General features: G+C 37.0%; 1 protein-coding gene across 1 annotated transcript; it reads left to right on the forward strand.

Annotated features, from left to right (window-relative positions):
* Positions 1-19,594, forward strand: fyb1b (FYN binding protein 1 b; the record flags this gene model as incomplete). Its single annotated transcript, XM_079256350.1, has 19 exons — positions 1-86; positions 6,032-7,025; positions 10,535-10,658; positions 10,768-10,838; positions 11,223-11,245; positions 11,598-11,650; positions 14,367-14,493; positions 14,613-14,772; positions 15,012-15,129; positions 16,671-16,690; positions 16,777-16,846; positions 17,045-17,128; positions 17,563-17,669; positions 18,629-18,710; positions 18,838-18,937; positions 19,034-19,196; positions 19,328-19,361; positions 19,447-19,481; positions 19,572-19,594. Exons 1-19 carry the CDS (start codon positions 84-86, stop codon positions 19,592-19,594), a joined length of 2,391 nt encoding a protein of 796 aa, XP_079112476.1. The 5' UTR covers positions 1-83.
* Positions 19,595-21,113: the final 1,519 nt, after the last annotated feature.

The raw sequence follows: 21,113 nt of genomic DNA on the forward strand, positions 1-21,113 counted from the left end.
CAGAGACACTGAACAAACAGTCCACCACTTTATCTACCGACCATTCAGACACAGCAAAGGCAGCAGGGATTGTTGCAGCAAAAATGGTGAGTACGGCTTCATAAGTGATTAAAACTATTTAATCAGCATCTTGATCTTAGTGACTTTAAAGGGGCTCGCTAGAATTGAGCTGATATGGTTATAATGTGGTTATAGGCATTTGTACAAGAAGTGAGCTTGCAAAATAAGTTTTTCTTTGTTATACCATGATGATGTTTTTCATCACACAAATTTTTGAAGTACCCTGAGTATGATACAAAATCAGTTTGACCATTTTGACCCAGAAATTATGTTTTTGACAGGAGATGTTTTCTTTATTTAATTCTATATCTAATAAACAGATTTTCTTTGTCATACAAGTGTTTGCACATATTGGCACAAATTGTATAATTGGATTGCAAGTTTATGGATTTTTGTCAACAGTTTAAGCAAGGCAACTTTGGCCAGCATTTTCATCACACTGGAAACAGAAATCATGCTTCCTCTTTGTTTTAAACAGACGACATGATACAGCAGGGCAATGGTCTTTAGATTTAGTTGCGCTCTTGATGTACAAAGACAAGCTGTTTTAATTTATATTTATATTAAGACAGTGTCCGATAAAAGAAGTATGCACTTTTAAACTGGGTGAACCGCAAACCTAACTTAATTGCACACATGCATTTTTACAAGTAACCGCAATGTAAGGTTCTTTTTATTAGTGGGAATCTTTGCCATTTAGACTTTTGCTGACATGATTCTATTGAGTTGCACTTCAACCTGAGAGGCATTTCCAGTATTTCACAAACTTTGTAGGGTTTTGCCAAAGGCCGCTTTAGTGCAAGGTTATTTAGAGAAGTAACAACCGTATGGCACAGAACATGTTTGGTAATTTATAGTTGCATGTGGTTGAAAAACAGAAGTACAGAATTATTTTAGAACATCCCTCTTTTGTTGTCCTCTGATTAAATATTCTGCAATATAGCATGATATTAGCACACTTTGTAAAGGGCAGCACACTAAGATGTCAGTGGCAGTGACAGAGAAGAGACCTTTCCCCAAAAATCTTTCTGAGCCACAAACGCAACCTGTAAACTGGTTGTTTTCACCTAATCAGATGGTGACTAGCTGGGTTGCTAGCATGACAAATATGTGACTAGTGCAGCCCTCCCAAAAAGAAAAAGTCTAAACAAGCTAAAACAGATCTCTAAAACAAAGATGGGTCAACGTAATCATACACTAAGGGTCAGATCTACTAAGATCCCAATTTGCAAGTAGTACTTTGCATGTGCAATCTAGAATTTTGTACATAGGGCTGAACCATGGTTTTTGGGTGATTTACTATGAGTGATTGTATAAATGGGCATCAGGTGCAAATGTGTTTGCACCTGAAGGCTTTTGCGTGTGACGTGGTTTACAGCATGAGTTTAAATGCTGTACGGGAGCAAAAATCGGCATATAATAAAATGTCTTCAAATAATGGTGTATGTACTGTCATCTTAAAAAGAAAGAAAACATGAATGAATATGACAGTCTCTTGTTTTTTTTAAGGCCTAATTTATTTTTATGAAAGATTTTATAAATTGATCCATCGAGCTAGCGTCTAAAAATTGCCAGCTCACAATTTGGAGAACGGAAGACTGTTTTTCAATAATTAATGAATTGTACTGACCTCGGACATTTTGCATGTGGGCACAGTCATTTGCTCCTTATACTTTAAGAAATCCAGCTACTGAAAAAAAAAAGATTGTTTGGTCTCAGTTAATCACTGCAAAGTGCGTGAAAACCTAATAACTGTGGTCATCGGCGACACATGGCATTTAGAACTTGGACAGCACATCTGGGGGATCCCACCTTTGACACACAATATCCGTTATTTGTGGGTATTCGCGACTCCTCTCCAAATCCACCCTGAGTTCCTCAAACAGCTCTGAAATGGGAATACTGGATAAGCAATATGTTTTCCTTGTTCACCTCAAAAATATTCACACGAAGGTGAAGATGCGTTCTCTGTGTCTCTTTGCTTTGTTTTGATGTCTCCTTCTTGTGACATTAACCTTATGTGCACAATGACACACAGACTGTTTGTATGTCCTTTTTTAAAAATTTTCTCTGACAATATTGATATCAGGTTTGATAGACCACAGTGAAGGTGCTAAATGAATATATTTCCATTTGCTCCTCCCAGGACACAAAATAGCGTGCGAACACCCCATATTGCATATTCATTGCAACGGACATAGTAAGATTGTTGAACAACTAACTTCTAAAGACGAAAAATAGTTAAAGAAACTGGTGTGAACACATTTTGATTATTTATTAATGTTTATAATAATAATTAAACAGCTTTAATCCATATTTTAGCATCTATCATCTAAATACTGGCAGGAACTATTCTTGTTTTTTTGTTGGGAATCTGAAGTCTGATAAGATTTATACTTTTAAATCTAGGCATTAGATTATTTCTACTGAAAAATAGCACTGTATAATATTGTATAATACTGCTCCAAATAACAGTATTATACAGTAGTATAATGGTATACTATAATATACATTACCTACAAATGCCTATTTTGGCTTTAAAAATGGCTTTTATTGACCATTAAAAAAAGAATCTTGTCAATGATTTTCAGTTCTCATGAGATTTTATGATTGTACTTTCTGTTATGTAGTTTTCCTTTTTATTTTACTGCTGCGTGTCTGGATAGGGAGAAATTGCATGTCCTGATGCTCTTATCTACACTTCCTGGTTTGGCGTCTGTGACTCCTGTCAAACCAGCCTCATTAAAATAGGTGCGGCCGCTGCATGGTCAGTCCATTTTTGTAAAACGGCTGTATAGCTGACACTGAACCAAGGTGTCTTGGCTTAAATACAACCTGGGGATAGCAATGCAGGATGATCCTTCTGGACACTAATTCACATAACTCATCTAGTTATTTATGTCAAAGCCAAAACAGCATCATAGACTTCTGTCTTTAGACTTATATTAATGTCAACAGTGCTTGACACATCCTATGACAGGTCTTTTACATGTACTTTTACCATCTTTTGAAGATTTAATACTTGAAAAAAGTAGCTTTGCATATTAGCTATGTACATCTGGCTCGGATATATCATGAACTTTTCTGTTATGATATGGGCAAGTCAAGTTTGCATCAAGGAAGTTGACTCAAACTGTGGTTTTAGTTGTGGTTAGGTTTTCTGTAGAGCTCTCACCTACTTGAGGCAGTCAGAACTATGACTATGAATTTTCCCTGATTGAAATGTATAATTAACAAGAAATTTTTACACATTCCAAGTGCTTTTCTATTTCCCTTTCTGTTTACTCATTAACTATGAGAAGTGGTTTGTAAATAGGGTGCAATATCCATGAAATACTACTGTTCCAATATTGGCTCACTCTTGAAGAATTCACAACAATGGCAGCCCGGAGGGATCCTTCATTATACTAAAAGCAGTCGTTAGTCTAACACTGTAAATAATGTTTACAAGACTATCACAGTTGCTGGATGGTCAACACAGTCAATGTTTAAAGCTGGGGGTTGACTGGTATTGCCCCTGTGACAATTGTAAATGTTTTAACCACAAATCTCCTGAGCCACAAGCATCTGGGATGTTCTCAGTGTTGTGTGAACGACATAGAAGACACTAGGGTAACAATTGGTAACATATCTTTGAGAAGTATTGTGCACCAAGTTTAGCACGTCACAATAAACTGCATCATATTAAGGTAATTTTTATGTTATCCTTTTGGGAAAATAATTATCCAGTGTCATAGTAGTTTTTCAAGAGATGATTTTCACTTTGGTTTGGGGCTGTGCAACTCAGATGATTTCTCTCTTACCATGAGCTTTTATCCCCACATCTATGATCATGAGTATCTATGATGAGACTAGTTGCTTACCGATGGAATCAACTGACTGAATTTACCAAAACCAAATTAATGAGAAAAATAACTCAACTAAACTTACGAGTTATAAAAGTGACAAAGGCAGGAGCAGAACAGAAAGAAAAAATTGAGGAAATCTCAACAATTTTTGTGAAATGTGGAAATTAGGATTGGAAAGTGAAGGTGGAGGTATTGCCAGGCTTGTGAACAACAGATTAGGTAATCCTAAGTATGTTACTGCTGAGGAGAAGATCTGCAAACTGTTAGATCTTTCTATGTTACCTACCCAGAGAGTTCAAATGTGTACAAGGGTTGTATTTCATACTTATAGTTATTCAACTACAACATACTGTAATCTTTAGATGATCTAAACAGGTTTCAGTATCTTCATCTCTGCTACACTTTCAGCATTCAGTTTGTGTGTTGCACCATTTATCTTGTACAAATATAGGAAAAAAGTGTAGCTTCTCTGCCCTGCCTCCCTTGTGGAGATTAAACTGAGATTGGGTTCACCTCACAATAACCTACACACTAATTATGCAGCAGTAAGCTGTGATAAAACAAATTATTAAACTTGGTCTAATAATCCTGAAAATATTCTGGAGGTTTCCACAGACTGGAATGTCCTAAGCCACATAGAGATGACATGAATACAACACTGTAGAGCGCATGACAGATTACATCACCTGTGTGCTAATTCTGTCGTACAAAAACTGCGAGTTGATTTCCCAGGAGCATGTCTTGGATCACCAGTTACTTGAAAAAGCTGCTAAATACAAAAATTGCAGGCTTCAAACTAAAGGGAAAGCAAACAGATGGATATCTGGACAGAGCAAATGGACTTAATGCATTTTTCAGCAGGTTCAACAGGTTCCTTCTCTGTTACTCTGCAGTTGATTTGTGGTCATTAACACAGTTGCATCAGAACAAACTGATGCCTCCCCTGCCTCTATCCCCCACCTGTATGTTTCCTGCAGTCAGATGAAGCAGAAGCTGGAGAGACTAAACCAGAAAAAAAGTCACAGCTGCAGGTGGTGTAAGCCCTGGGGGTTTCAAACACCTGTGCAGAACAACTATGTTGGATTCTACTGGATCTTTTCAACACTAGCTTGAGTCAAGAGTTCATTTCTGTGATGTCCCAATTATTTTAAAAAATGCATCCATCGCTACAGCAATGACTACAGACAAGTAGCCCAAATACCATAAGTCAAACTGAAAATCATTGAAAGACTTAATGGTTCACCTCATGCAGAGAACTCAAGCATCATATGACAAGCTCAAAAAATGTACAGGTGGGTGTGTCCAATATGGCCTGGTTGAGTTGCCATGCAGCCGTCTGTTGGGGCAGCAGCATCAGAGACAGAGAGTAAAATCTGATCAAGAAGGCTAGTTTTGTGTAAATATTTCTGGAGTCCTTGGAGTAAATTGTGCAAAGAGAAAAGTTGCACAAGCTGCTGAACATAATGGATAATTCTGCACACATTCTACAAAACACATGAAGGTAACCTGTGCATTTAGTTGTATGAGATGAGTTGTATGATCTTCATACTGAAGTAATCATCCTCTGGAATAAGAACTTTAAAACATGTAAAACTTAAAATTTAATTCTCTAAATTTAAAATTTATTCAGACTGTTAATAAATCATTTCTAATGAGGTGAAAAAAATACAAAAATTCTACAAACTGGAAAGACAGTTTGGGAAAACTAGATTTTTTGTGTTTGTGTGTTTTATTCATTTTGCATTTCTGTTCCTATCTCTCAGTTTTGGTTTCTGTTTATGTCTTTGAATTTCATGCGAATGCTTAACTCAGTGTTTTTCAGTTCCGTCCTCAGGCCCCCCTGCCCTGCATGTTTCATAGGCAACCCTACTTTAACTCACATGAATGAAATAAAGGCTCGTTAACAGGCTGCAAAGAACCTAACGAGGAAGTTCAATACTCTGACTAAGGTGCTTTGGAGGAGGATCATATCTAAAACAGGCAGGGCAGGGGGGCCTGAGGACCAGAACTGAGAAACCCTCATGCTCTTGCTTCTTTCATGTATCCTATGAATCAGTTTGAAAGAATTCATTTTTATGTTTGACTTTCTGAACATATCTAAGCCAGTTTTGTGTTCTTTTCAGACAAACAAGGCTGATGTTAAGGCCATCATGGCTCGCTTCCAAACAACTGGGGCAAGCATTGACGAAACTTCCTCATCACCAGCTATATGTTCAAAACAACTCCTTCACCCCACCCTTTCTTCTGGCCCACCCATACAGAAGAAACCTGTCCTGGAGAGCCTCTCAGGCAGTGCAGCAAACGTCCCTCCAAAACCATCTTTCCTGAAAAACACAGTATCGACCAAAAGCCACACCGATATACATGCACCAAATAAAACTAAAGCACTGGCTAACAAGTTTACCAATGCCCAGGATGACAGCAACACCGGCAACAAGCCTTTTATCCTTAAACAGCAAACACCCATGATGCCAAATTTTCCACATGCTACTGAAGCTAAAGGCCCTGTACAGAAACCTCCTCTCAACAAACCATCTCTAAGCTCCGCATTGTCTGAATCTAAACCTGTCTTTCCAAAGCCCTCTGCAATTAACTCCAAGCCCACCTGGGTGAAAGAAGACAGTGGTGGGGGTACAGCATTAAACAGCTGCCCCATGCCACCCAAAGCATCTAATATGCAGAAAAAGCCCAGCAGCAACGTCTTAAAATTATGGCAACAGAATGAAGAACAGGTCGAAGGAAACACAGACACCACAAGCAAACCTTCACCTCTGGCAAATGCTGCTTTCAAGCCTCCCACCAATTTCAGAACTGCTCAGAATATGTTCAACAAAGAGAAGGAAACATGCGAGCAGACGGAGAGCGGCGGGGTCAACAAACTGGCCCTTACTGCCACTAACTCAAATGTTCCTCCCAAACCTCCTGCCAGTAAAAAGCCGAGCTTAAAGAAGCAAACGAAGGCTTCTTCTCTGGCTGTCAATGGTGATGATACTTCAGGCCCAAAGCGTAACCCCCTTCCCAACAGTTTAGCTTTAGGTCCTCCTCCTGCTAAACCAAACAGACCCCCCAAAGTCAAGCTGGAGAACTTTAGAAGAGGTGCAGAGGCTTCTGAAAACGGTAAGTTGCATAACAGATTTGTTTCATGGAGTTATGACAGCGAAACTATTGATTAGGATCTCCTGTTCTGTTCTGCTAAGTGTATTTGCAAGTACTCCCAACACTTTTACAGCTTCGCGCTGCCCAAGAGATGTGTGATAACACCTTCATGGCCCCACTCAGCTTAAGCAACAATAATTAGTACCTCCACCATGGTGTCGTTGGTTTGTCTGTCTGTCTGTCTCTCAGTCAGCAACATGGCTCAAACTTAGATGGATTTTGAATAAAAATTTTCAGGAAACCTCAGAAATAGAATTACGAACAAATAATGAACAAATGATGATGATTTGGGGGTGAACCAGATCACAGTCTGGATTTAGGAGTTTTTTAAAGGATTCTTTACTTTGGGGAAATGTGGATAATTTTGCAAACAACTATGCCCACCATCATGGGTGCGCAGTAAGTTTTTAACCTTTGTTTTTTGAGGTGCAAGTATGATGACATGTTGAAAGCTTATTAAGACCTTATTGCATCTATTATTACAAAATTCACAATATGATTTTCTGCTGTTATCAGATTAATATTCCTGGAAAAACAAGCATGACTCCAAAGCTGTTTTATGAATTGGTGAGATGTTTTTGTGGCCTTGGAGTTGAGCTTGACATAAATACAGTCAAGTGAACTGGATGAATCAACATGTGTTTGCACATTTATTTTTATATATTTCAACACAGACAACGCACAGAACTACTTTTCTGACAGTAAATGAGAAGTGCAGAAACATGTTCAGCCATCAGCAAATTCCTCTTTTGAAGGTATTACTAAATATAAACGTACTAAATAAGTACTAAATATAAATCCAAAACTATGGCAAGATGTACCTACACAAGCACGCAACTAACTGCACTTCTTAGGGTCCTGGCACTTGAAACAGCAGAGTTTGTTTCATTGTCAGCACTAAATAATGTTGTGAACCACATTTTCATTCAGTCTTTATAGATATTTAATAAATGTTCTGGCAGTATACATAAGTGTTGTCTTTTAAACCAGCAAACATGTACAAAACAAGAAACTGCTTTGACTGTGGAGACTTTATATCAGATCTTTTTTTTTTCCTTTTTTTTTTTATCACTATTCAGTCAGGTTTAGGTAAAATACTCTGAGACCTGTGTGGCATAATTTTCATTTATCAGTGTCCACTGGGTAACTCTGCAGCCAGCTGAGTCAACACATTTAAACACAATAACCACTGACTGTGATGATCATGCAAGCACTCGATCTGCATTCAGATAAACAGCTTGAATTAAAAGTCATGTGTTGTTTGCGAACAAGATGGCCCCAGGAGCGGATTCTTTGTCGTGATAGAAAAGAGTCTGGCAGGACTTTATTTGATGGGCATATTATGAAGCCAATCATATGTGGCTGCAGACTTTGATCATGAAATCATGTGAAAAAAGGAAGACATGGAGATAAAAGGAAGGTGCAGAGTAACATAGACAATGAGGCTAGTTTAACCATCACGGCAAAAGTGGAGATAGAGTGAGGCTTAAGAGTTGCTTTTTTTTTTTTTTTTTTTTAAATAAAAACAATACATAAAAATAGGCTGTCCATGTTTGTTTAGGTTTTTGTTCACATCTGCAAGTCCTAGTTTTTTTGTTTTTTTTGTCCCAGGTACATATAACTAAGTTAACTGTGCCAACATCTTGAATGAATGCAAACAGATTGAAAATTAAATAGGATTAAATTAAAAATTAAACTATTATTTAATTAATTAATTGGTTAAAAGCTGACAAAGTTTTTCATTGTGAGTTTGCAGGTCTTGAGATATCTGTAAAGGAAGATATTCTCGTAAGCATGCTGTCTCAAGTGCACTTCCTTTATACATAAACAGTGCAAAATTGGACTGTGTAAGTAAGAGCGTTTGAGTAGTGTGAAAAAACAAGACTTGCTTCACAGGACAGTGTGGTTTTAATATAACATAAACAAAGTTCAGCATGCTGTTGTCGAGTATAATTTTGGTTACTGGACAAAACAGGAACTCGGAAAAACACCGTTTTAAATACGGTTTTCATTTTTTCTGTTTTAAATATGTTTATTCTAAATGTAATATGTCACAAACTTTGCTACTTTTCAAAGCTTTAAAAAAGAGACAGAAGTTACAGAAACATATTTAGTTCCTCTATTTGTCCCGGTCAGGTTCCCTGTCCAGTTTCTTGTTTCTCCTCCCCCCATACCCACCGATCTGACAGCTGAGCACATCTCCTCATATGGGGAAGTATGTACTCGTAAACGTCGAGTGTTTTATATGAAAGACACGTACACATTGAGAGTCCTTTTTTTTTTTTTTTTACAACCCCATGTCTAAAAGTGTTGAGATGTGGAATAGCATTTTAATTGGATTATGTTCCGTTTTATGTCTCATAAAACTATATTTTATTCATAACGTAATAAATATATTAGATGTTTAAAGTGAGATATTATAACATGTCATAGAAATATAAGATCATCACATTTGATGGCAGTAATATGTCTGAAAAATGTTTGGATGTGGCAATGTTTATTAAGGTGCAAACACCCCCACCTCCACACACACCTGTGTCATCTTTAGAGCCATCTTCATGTTCATAAATTCCCCAGCACATTTTATTGGCCTTTTGCACATTTATACTGATTATTATTTCCTTTTTGACTATATTTTAAATCAGCCTTATTGCTGCTGTTACTTTTGACATTGTCGTAAAGTCTTTTGATGGCTGGTTGAACTAAATTAGTATTCCAGCACCCGAGTCGATCCGTATCAGAGCAAATGGCAAATGAAGTCTTGAGTCTTGAGGTTAAAGTGCAGCATCCCCTCATTTTAGTTTGTAAATATCTGAGAAGTGAGGAGACTGGTTAAAGGTTTGGGTGAGCAATGTTCTTATTTTCACATTTCACATTGTCCCAAATTTGGAGAATTTCTTTGGTCGGAGATTCAGAAATGTAGGAAGAAAAACTTTTTAACCTCAGACTTTTTTATATGTCAGAACAAGAAAAACTAAACATGGCTTTGCTTTTCATATTGTGGTAAGTTAAGGCAAGGCAAACAGTGCATGCTTTCAATTTAAGCTCCCTAAACTCTGCTCTTCTTTCCTCTAGTCAGGGTTTACAGGTTTTTTTTCTCCTCTACTGCAATTATACCTTGACTGATTAAGTTTGCATTTAACATGTATTACCTACCTCAGCGGTGTAGTTTTTGCCATGAATAAACTTTAGTGGTATTACTTTTAAGTACCGAAGCCATAATTCAAAAGAAATTCAATTAACACAAAATTAACATGTTGTACAAAAGTTACATTCTGGGAAAAATTACCTTTGAGTTCATTGGTTATTTGCTTTACTAGGTTTTAAATTAATCAGTTCTACAGATTTCAAACATGCAGTGGCGCATTTGTAAATGTTTATAATGTTATAATGTTATGTGTCTGTGAATCAGCACACATGTACAGGTGAGAGTAATTGTCCCTTTTTGACATTGCATTTTTATTTAATAGGTCCTGGTGTCAAGAAGCCCTTCATCCCAACTCCCCCAAGCTCTCACCCCAGCAGCCTCGTGGCCCCAACTCAACCTTCTCCGCCTGTGTTGCCCAGTTTACCTCCGCGACATCCTGGAACCATGTATGTCATGCCAGCACAAATATGTCAGCAATTCATGATCATAATGCTTTGTTTATTTCTTTGGTGAAGTTACAGCTAACAGACGTTCCCTCCTAATTGTGCTCCTTAGGAACCAGCAAGATGTTTACGATGATGTTGATGAAATCATCAATGTTCCTCCACCTCTGCCGCCATCTGCAGGTTCTGTAATGGTCACATTTCCATGAAATGTAATGCTTCACCATGATACGTGGCAGTTATGCATTAAAACCACAGAAAAACATACGATGGTTATGCGCTGCTGAACTTTGTACCATGTTACATAGTTACATGAAAGAAACCAAATCAGTCAGTATGCATGCACCTGTATAACCTGTTTGGTTTAGTTACTTATTTGTGGATTATACCTGTCTCATAGTCAGTTTCAGTTGGTAATTGTATCAACAGTCCAGTTTAGTTATAAGTATAGTACGTGTGGTGAACACGAGAAAAGCACATGACGTGACTCCGAACATGGTAAAAAGTAATTTCTCACAGGCAACAGTTTACATGTTTTCATGTTGCTTTGTTGTTTCTGTTCTGTAGGTCACCCAAGTCAGAGGGCAAAGGTGAGACATGCTGAGCAATCCAGGCTACATTAACACAGATTTGCATGTGTGCAAATGTGGGCAAAGAAGTAACCATAAACACATTTAGCAGCATAAAATCAATCCATGCAGCAAGTGAACAGTAACAAAATAAGTAAATAAGAATGAAATAGTGCAGAAAATTCAAATAAATAATGTTTAAAATTATTAAATATATATGAGTGATATAAGGGTTAGACATACTTAGACATACACATAAGCAAGATACAAAGAACGGAAATTGAAATTAATAGAACATATTGGGAATAAATTCTAACAGACTGGCTTTCAACACTAAAGGCAAATTCACTTATGTGTTTGTTTTTCTCTTCAGGAGGAAAATGACAGCGATGATGGAGATATGTATGAGCCGCTGGATGACCGATGGTGAGAAAATCTTCCAAATTAAACTAAATTAAAACCGCAAGCGGTGATATAGGCCCTCGCACCATGGCGCCGCTCGGCATAATGCCACCCCCTCCCCTGGCAACATCCTTCCCATGCCTCTCTCAATCTAAAGTACAGCCAGACTGCACTTCAGGCCATTAAGGCCTTATGAACGGTCACTTCCTGTCACCAAGGGGCGGGGCTAACTAATAATCTAATTATTGACATGCACAAATGTGAAGGATATGACTGGCATCATCTGTAGCAAATTTGGTGCAGGTTGGTTGTTTTTTGTGGGAGTTATGTCAGTTTTCCTTTTCATTGCATCACATCTGCTTTGCTGCCCCGCCTCTCCTAAATGATATCCCCTATTAAAAGAAATAGCACAACTTTTAATCACACATGTCTCTTGAGCATCCTGACTCATTTGGGTTAAAGTTGGACAAAATTCTTAGGAGAAGTTCCTCAAAATGCATGGCAAAGAAAATGACAGAAATGACCCCAAAAATGGCACCCTTTTCAAAATGGCCGACTTCCTGTTGGATTTAGCCCATATGTCCAAGAGACTTTTTTGAAGGTACTGGGAGGGTCTACAAGTTTCCCGAATCATATCCATGTCAGTCAATGTAGTGGGCGGGGCTGATTGATTGAAATATTGTAGGGGGCGCTATGGAGCCATTTACTATCTTTTCCACTATATTGTAATTTTATTCTATTAAGGACATAACTGTCATGACTCATGGCAAGTATGGTGAAGATCAACAATTTCATGGCTTTGTTACAGGTACTTCCTGGTTCATGATATCAGACACTTGTTGTTGCCAAGGGGTGGGGCTAGTTCAGAGTCATATTATTGCATTGTAGATTTTGTTCATCATGGGACTGGCATCAAATGTGTCGATTCCTGTGCTGATATGTTGTTTTATGTGGGAGTTTTAGCAATAAGTCTTTGTTAATGAGACATCAAACTTTGAGGGCCCGCCCCTCCTAAACTAAATCTTCTATTAGAAGAAATAACACAACTTTACATCACACATGCCTCCTGAGCATCCTGTGCAACTCCTAGGAGGAGTTGTTTAAAATGCATGGCAAAGAAATGACCCCAAAAATGGCACCTTTTTCAAAATGGCCGACTTCCTGTTGAATTTAGCCCATATGTCCAAGAGACTTTTTTGAAGGTACTGGCAGGTTCTCCAACTGTGCTGAATTTTATCCATGTCGATCAATGTAGTGGGCGGGGCTGATTGATTGAAATATTGTAGGGGGCGCTATGGAGACATGCTCCATTTATTCCATAATGTTTCAATGGGGCTTAGTTCAGGGCCTTACTGTCATCAGTCATGGCAAGTTTGATGGCGGTCCAAGGTTCCATGGCTTGGTCACAGGTACTTCCTGTTTCATGGCGTTGGACCGCCATTCGCCATGTCCCGTTTAGCGTAGCGACTTGAGGTTTTTATTGTGGCATCATGAAAGGGTTTGACATGTTTTGGAGGAGTCTCAAGTGTTTGGGATCATTTGCTTAGAAGCATGATCCTCAAACGTGGAAAAAAACACTTCCTGTTGTAAGTGGGCGGGGCTTAGGTCTACACCAGCAATGGTCACATTAATCTGTTCAGGACTGATCCCTTATTAATCCCTATAAGTTTTAGGGTGATCAGATCAAAATTGACAATTTTATAGTGATTTATGATGTCACGCCGCCGCATGGAACTTCGCCATGGCGTCACGGGCACGCCGTGCAGCGTAGAGCAACGTCCTTTACCAGATCTCTTCACTGACATGTTTTGTGATGCCTGAGTGAATTTGGGCCATGTGGTGTCCACCAAGCCAGAGTTATGGGTGTGTGAGCAAAAAACAACACTTTTGACCTCCAGGGGGCGTGGCTATTTCATAATCAAAATATTGACATATAGAACTCTGTAGGAGGGGACTGCCATCATATCTAGCAAATTTGGTGCAGAAATGTTGCTTTATGTGGGAGTTATATCCGTTTAATTTTTCATGGCGAGACATCAAACTTTGAGGCCCCGCCCCTCGTAAACTAAGTCTCCTATTAGAAGAAATAACACAACATTTAATCACACATGCCTCCTGAACATCCTGAGCAATTTGTGGCTCAGTGGGATAAAAGCTCTAGGACGAGTTCGTTAAAATGCGAGGTGCTAAAACGCCAAAATATTGACTTTGACCTAAAATGGCCGCCTTCCTGTCGACATTTCACCATGACATTAAGAGGATTTTTTGTTCGCCCTTGCATGTAGATCATGTGTATGAATTTTCATAAAGCCTAACGACATGCAGTGGCGGGGCACCTAAAATAGGTGGCGCTCTCATTCAGTTTCGCCCAAACATTCTGGAGCACCTCAAAATATCAAATTTTTCGTATTCCCTTGGGGGGGTACGCAAAATTTGGTGAGTTTTCGAGCACGTTCAGGCCTCCAAAAAAGCACGCGAAGTGTCCGAATAAAAATAATAAACACTGCAAATACAATAGGCCTTCGCACCGCCAAGGTGCTCGGGCCTAAATATCTTGTTTTCACTCCTTGCCATGACTGACTGGCATTTCAAGTGAGTTCAGTTAATTTCTAATCATTTGGATGTTTGAATCTTTGTCATTTTTATGAGAAAGAAAGTATATTTTGAGTGACCTCTTCATCTTGCATGTGTTCATGGATCCTTTGTAACATTCATCATTTTCTGTCTTTGGTCTGAAAAGGGATGAGGTTGAAAAAGCCCAAGAAAAAAAGAAAGACGATAAGGAGGAGAAAAGGCGACTAGAGGCTGAGAAAAAGGAGCAGAAAGAACGAGAGAAGAAGGAAAATGATGCAAGGAAAAAATTTAAAGTAGGTAAAGAAGTCTGGAAGCATGAAGTGTGCTTTCTGATTGGATATTAAGAGAAAATCTGTATCTTTATTATGTGTCTCTTGTAATTATGTTAACTGTGTGTGGTTGTGTATGTTAGCTGGTTGGACCACTGGAGGTCATTCAGCTTGGAAAGGCTCTCATGGATTGCAAAGGCAGTAAAACTGACCTGGCTCTGAAGCAGGGTGACTGTGTGGACATCATCCGTGTCCACGGCAACCCAGAGGGTAAATGGTTGGGACGGACACAAGACGGATCAAGTATGTTCAAATCCTATTCTTATACAAACCGCATCATTGCTTACACCCTTCTATTTTTTTCTTTGTCTCTGTCCCGTCTTATCTGTAAATCTGCCTATAAGTCAGAACTGTGTCGCATTTCCTCCCCTGTGTTGTTGCATATATCCTCATTTCATTTTTCTGTGTTACAGTCAATATTTCATCACAAAGCCACAGTCAGGGTTCTGCAATAAAATGCACTATTTATTTTTCTCTCGCAGTTGGTTATGTGAAAACTACCTCGGTGGAAATTGACTTCAACTCACTGAAGAATCGTCAGGTCCAGTCAGCACACGAACCGGAGGTCTATGACGACATTGATGTGGTTTCTGATAACAGGTACCAGAAATATTATCGTACATTTCTTTATTCTTATTTCCTAAATCAGTAAGACAAATAGTTTTAATTAGAAAGAAGACAAATGACATTGCAGCTTTTGGCTTCTAGAATGTTTTTTTTTCTCACAGCAAAACTATAGGTGGTGTCAATTTACACATGCCTGCAGAAAGTCTTATGCAGGTCTACACATCATGGTTGTTGGACTGAGTTATTGGGACTGGATTTTATGCTTGGTCTAGTTCAACATGTTTAAGATATTTTCATAACTGAAGCAGCAGAATAATTTAGCAAGATCAGTTTTCTGCAAAACAGAAGTGAAAGCTAAAGTTTGCACTGTACCATGGAGAACATCTAAGTTTTGTTCAACCTTTTGAGCTACTTTGTAGACCTCTGCTTGAAAATTGCATACCTATAATCAAACAAGTATATCTCTGCAACCACAGGGTCTGTTAGAATTAGAATTAGAAATAGAAGTAGAAGTACATTATTAACCCTTAAAGGTAAGAAGTTTGTCTTTGGTCTCACCAGTAACAGTAGATACGTAAAGGTAGATAAATATAATACACACTAGAGCACAAATGTCATTCATTATGCAAAACACAGCAGTAAATATCTCAAAGACTGCTTGAACATCAAAGCAAATCCAACCGTCTGCATCCAGCCTGCACGCTAATGTATTAACATATTGTAGTTTGTTGACTACAGCGACCATTTAGGAATAAGAGAAGATCTTTTTCTTTGCCAAGGTTCTCTATTCAACTCTTAATGCAGGGTGTGTGTGCTATATCTAATTACTGAGAGAGCTATACTCTGAACTGCAGAGGTCATATGCTGGCAGCTGACTAGCTTTCACACTCATTCACCACCCTTTTCCCTTTGTTTCTATAATCAGGTGTTCAAACCACACATTAATGTAAACAACAAGGATGATTAATCAAACTCTTTTCTAAAAACTTCAGGAGAACCCTTGAAAAACATCTTCTGACTGGCTTTCTACAGTAGTGTCAGAGTCAAGGGAGTATTTTTTAAGCCATGCAAATATCTGTATGTATGTTACTGGTGAAGAATAAATGAAGACAGCACAAAGCACACGTGGAAAATAGTTTCCCTTTGGAACAATGCATCCTTAGCTCAAAACTTCTATCAAATCATCCTACAGTGTTACGCAACTTCTGCATAGGCTAACGCTGATAAAAAAATGAAGCACAACAAAATTAGTGATGTTTTGTCCAGGCTAGGTCTCAAAAATGGCCATTTTGGCACAGTTCAGCACCATTTGTTCTTGAAGTTTCTTGAACTGGAACACTTTGGGTAGAAAAAGTTTTGAAAATGTTTTTATTCCTTTACAACTTAGTTTTCTCTAATAAATCATTCATTTTTCAGTAAAAAGTAAAGCTAATGTGCATTCGATCAGTCGAAGCAGTTTCCCTTCTGAAACCCAGCCACCTCATAGAGCACTTCTCCAATTTACTGTGCGAAATGAAAGTTGACTAAATTACTTGTCTTTCATGTTTATATTCCATATTCTTCCCTCTTTGCAGTGTACTCAAAGGGCCAGGAGGTAAAATCTTCAAATAATACACACCATTTTATTACACTTATTATCATGCATTTCCACTTAATATATGAAGAATTTTGATCTTGCAGTTGTTCTCCCACCGCTACCTGGAGAAGGAGAGATATATGATGATGTTATTGATCCAAACCTGGAAGTGAGGTGGGAACTAATTTAGTTATTTACGAGAGAGTAAAAATGGCAATGCATTGAAATGTTTTTATTTTATTTGTGTGTGTATGTGTGTGTGTGTGTGTATAAATAAACACACATCAACACAAAAAAACTAAAGAAAGATAGAAAAATAATTAATCAATTTGAAAAAATGTGAGTTTTTTTCATCCTTGGTTGGCTTTCCAGTCCTAATCCCAGGTCTACTACTGCGAAGTCACGAGGTTTCCTTTGGATGTTTGATCGAAACAGATGTTCATCCAGCATTAAAGTGTAAAATACGCTAAGTAGTAAGACTGATCACGGATCTTCTATCCACTGATGTTAACCCCTAATCTTTCAGCCATCATTTCATGCCTCCTACAAAATGATGTTGGATTTTACAGTTTTCTTTGGAGATCAGCATCAGATCAACAGCGTCCTCATAACATTGTTCTATCATAACTCTTTTTTTATTTATTACAATGAAAGCCTGAAATCTAACAGGGATTTTAACATCTGTATGATTGATTACTAATTACCTCTCTGTTCTCTAACCTTTATGATTAAGTTGCATATGAATGTTTGCTTGATAGTTCAGCAAATCAAGGCATGAACTGCTGTTTTAAACTGTTCAACATATGCACTAATTTAAACATTGTGATGTAATTCAGGAATGTGATTTATTTTGACTAATTCAAATAGATTACCTTTTTTTAAATTTACTATTTTGTTAGAAACATGGGTATTGAAACATTTTTATTTTTTTTCCTGTCATTCTTTTGTTGTGCCAGAGTGCCTCCACCTACCCAGTTTACTGCTGATGGAAATTCAGGTAACACTCAACACCTTCTGCTGGAGGTTTGACAAAACTGAACCTTTCTTCTCTACCTTCACCTGCAGCACCATGAGTGCCCAGGATGGGGAAGTGAATACAACTCATGATGCAATGTGATACTTGGGTTGTATAACTTGCTAATTTTCATATATAAGCATTATACAATCAGATTTAATTTAGCTGCATTTTTAGTTTGAGTAATTGAGCTTGTTTGATTGGATGGATGGATGGATGGATGGATGGATGGATGGATGGATGGATGGATGGATGGATGGATTGATTGATTTATGCAGTATTTTACCATAAATTGATGAAACAGATCTCAGAAACAATATGTATCTAATATGATTCATCAGGTATCAAAGAGCTCAATTCTATATATTATCACATACTACATCATATAGCCTTAGAAATGTGCTGCTTTGTAAAAAGAAAAAATTATATTTAAAGATAAGATAAGATAAGATAAGATAAATATTATTTATATAGCGCTTTTCATAGACAAAAGGTCACAAAGTGCTTCACAACAATAAAACATAAAAAACTGCAACATGAGGAAAAAAGAAATCAATAAATAAAAACAATATAAACTCCACAAACAATACATTATTTGAATTTAGTGAAGCAAAAAACCGAAATGTAAGTTGTGTCTTCTGTCAGTTAAATATATATATATAATATATAATTTTATAATTTTGTTTGAATGGCAGCATGTGGTAAATAGACTACCGACACTAGTTCAGTTGGCATATAGCAAGCTAAATTAATTACTAGTTTCTGGATGCAAGTATAGCAGTGTGTACACGGATTTAGGGACATTATTTCCATAGATATGTTTAAAGTTTATATTGACTCAGATATGACTAATACATTTAGAGTGCATCAGTGTTTCCAGCCAGTGAAGCATATCGCTCCGTGTGTCATATATAAAATGCATCCTTCCCTGTGTTATACAGATCATCCAGGAGCAGCAATTGATGAGGAGATATATGACGATGTTGATTCTCAAAGTGCACCTCCCCCTCCTCCAATTAGCAGGTACATCTACACCAGCTTTTACCACAAAATAACCTGGTTTTGTCCTTGCAGTTTAAGTCCATTATTTCCATTGTCTTATTGAATTCATTAAAGTGTTTTCCTCAAACTTCTCTGTTTGTCTGACAAGCCTTCCAGGTATCAAAGGCAAAACTAAAGCTGAAGAAATGGACCCAAAGAAGCAGAAAAAGCTTGAAAAGGAGGAAAAAGAATTCAGGAAAAAGTTCAAAGTTTGTGCTTGTCACTTGTTTTAAATGTCATTTTTGTCTCTGTCCTTTGTCACATGCATAAGTATTGATTGTCATTTTGTTTCCCATATGTCTCAGTATGAAGGGGAGATACACGTGTTGTACCAGGTGAACGTCCTGCCAACACTTTCTAATAAGAAGTGGTGCGTGAAAGATCTGCCATTAAAAGCGGGGGAGAAACTTGATGTGATCGTTAAAGCTGTGGATGACAAACTGATCTGTCGGAATGAGGACGGCAAATGTGAGTATTCATTTTGGTTAATAAGTCTTCTCATACACATGATCACATTTAACCAGTCTTAGTGCTTTTTCATTTTCTGCATGGAAAGTATGTGCCATCTGTGTTTAAACTATTAAATCTGTGTTTTGCAGTTGGTTATGTTTTAACCAGCAACATTGTCATGGAGTAAGTAAAATAACTGTTCATGCACAGAAAGAAATAAACTCCTGAAAATGTGCTGTCTATACTAACCGCTCTGATTTGCCCACAGTGATGGAGAAATCTATGATGACATTGGAGGTGATGGTATGTTGGATCAGTTCATGGATATATTTCAGTGGAAGAAAATCCTGTTTTAGTACAGGGAATCCACTCTAACTATCCTTCTCTTTTCAGACTGCATCTATGACAACGACTGAGAAACTTCCTGCATTGACTTCATTTTCCACTGATATTGCTTGTTTTTATGATGTGTTATTTATTATAGGTTTGATTAAATATGCTAAAAGTTATTGTAAGTTAGCCTGTTAATCAAACTGAACAGCCATTCTATATCCCTCTTATTATCTATTAATTGTTAAAATTTTTACTTGGAGCTCTGGAAGCTGGACAGCTTAAGTTTTTTTTAATTTGTTCATATTTGCTTCTGCTGAAAAACACCTTTTTTTTTTTTTTTTTTTTAAGCATTTATATTACTGATTAAGCAATTTTTAACAACAGTATTTGATCTTTTCTTTGCTCTGAGTTTTTCTTCTAAATGTATTTCTACAGTTTACAGCATCATAGGAAAAACTACAGCATATAATAAAAAACACAATTTGTAGATTTCTTTTTAGATCATATAAGTGATGTAACATTTTGCATCACTTACATGATGAAAAGTAAGCGATGTAACAATGTCAATTCAACTTGGGATAATTTAAAGGTTAATTTTCAACATGTATAAGTGCCAAGTTGCTTCAAATATGCTGTTTATACAGTTATGAAACTCTTCAAAACATTTCTTACAGGTCTGAGTTTGTGCTTTTGTGAAAGTAAAAACACACCTTCTGTGAAGACAATAAAAGAGACTTTTCTGTTCTATTTTGAGAGCTTTTGACAGTACTTGTCTCTGCAGTCTGGCAAGTCTCTCAGGAAGAGACTCAGCTACATCTAGTGGTAGCCATCAGGATCTACAATGGCAGCTTACAGTGCATTTCATTGTTCAACATTCAATTTATTTTTTTTTTTTAATTAACCATTTTATAAACTATTTTGTTTTTACATATGCAGAATTGTAGAAGAGAAACATAATTGCAATAAATTCAATCCATCACTTTTGACCACAGTTTTTTTTACCAATGGTCATTTGACCAGTATAAAGCAAATTTTAATGATTACCTTGATTTTTCTTTGTAGGAATATTATAAATTCAAACCATCTGCAAATCACAATCATATTCTTATATGACCAGCCTTTTTATTAAAAGAGAAGGTTTCTACACCTAACCCTCTTTATACCGAGCTTTGTTTAGTTCATGAACATCATTCAGGAGACACATGAGATATAAATAAAGTGTTCAGTGAAAAAATTGGAGAGATAGAAATAATACAGAAATGTCAGATTTCAGAGATGTGTAGCTTGAAATAAAGTGCTCAGTGAAAACATTGGAGAGATAGAAATAATACAGAAATGTCAGATTTCAGAGATGTGTAGCTTGAAATAAATATATATATATATATATATATATATATATATATATATATATATATATATATATATATATATATATATATATATATTTATTTATTTTTTTATATATATATATATATATATACATGTGTGTGTGTGTGTGTGTGTGTGTGTGTATATATATATATATATACATAAATAAATAAATAACACGACTGTCAAATGGATCCCGTTTACTTTCTTCTTCGCTTCCTCATAAAAAGGTAG

This window comes from Telmatherina bonti (genome assembly GCF_933228915.1).
Source record: "Telmatherina bonti genome assembly, chromosome: 17".
NCBI lineage: Eukaryota > Metazoa > Chordata > Actinopteri > Atheriniformes > Telmatherinidae > Telmatherina > Telmatherina bonti.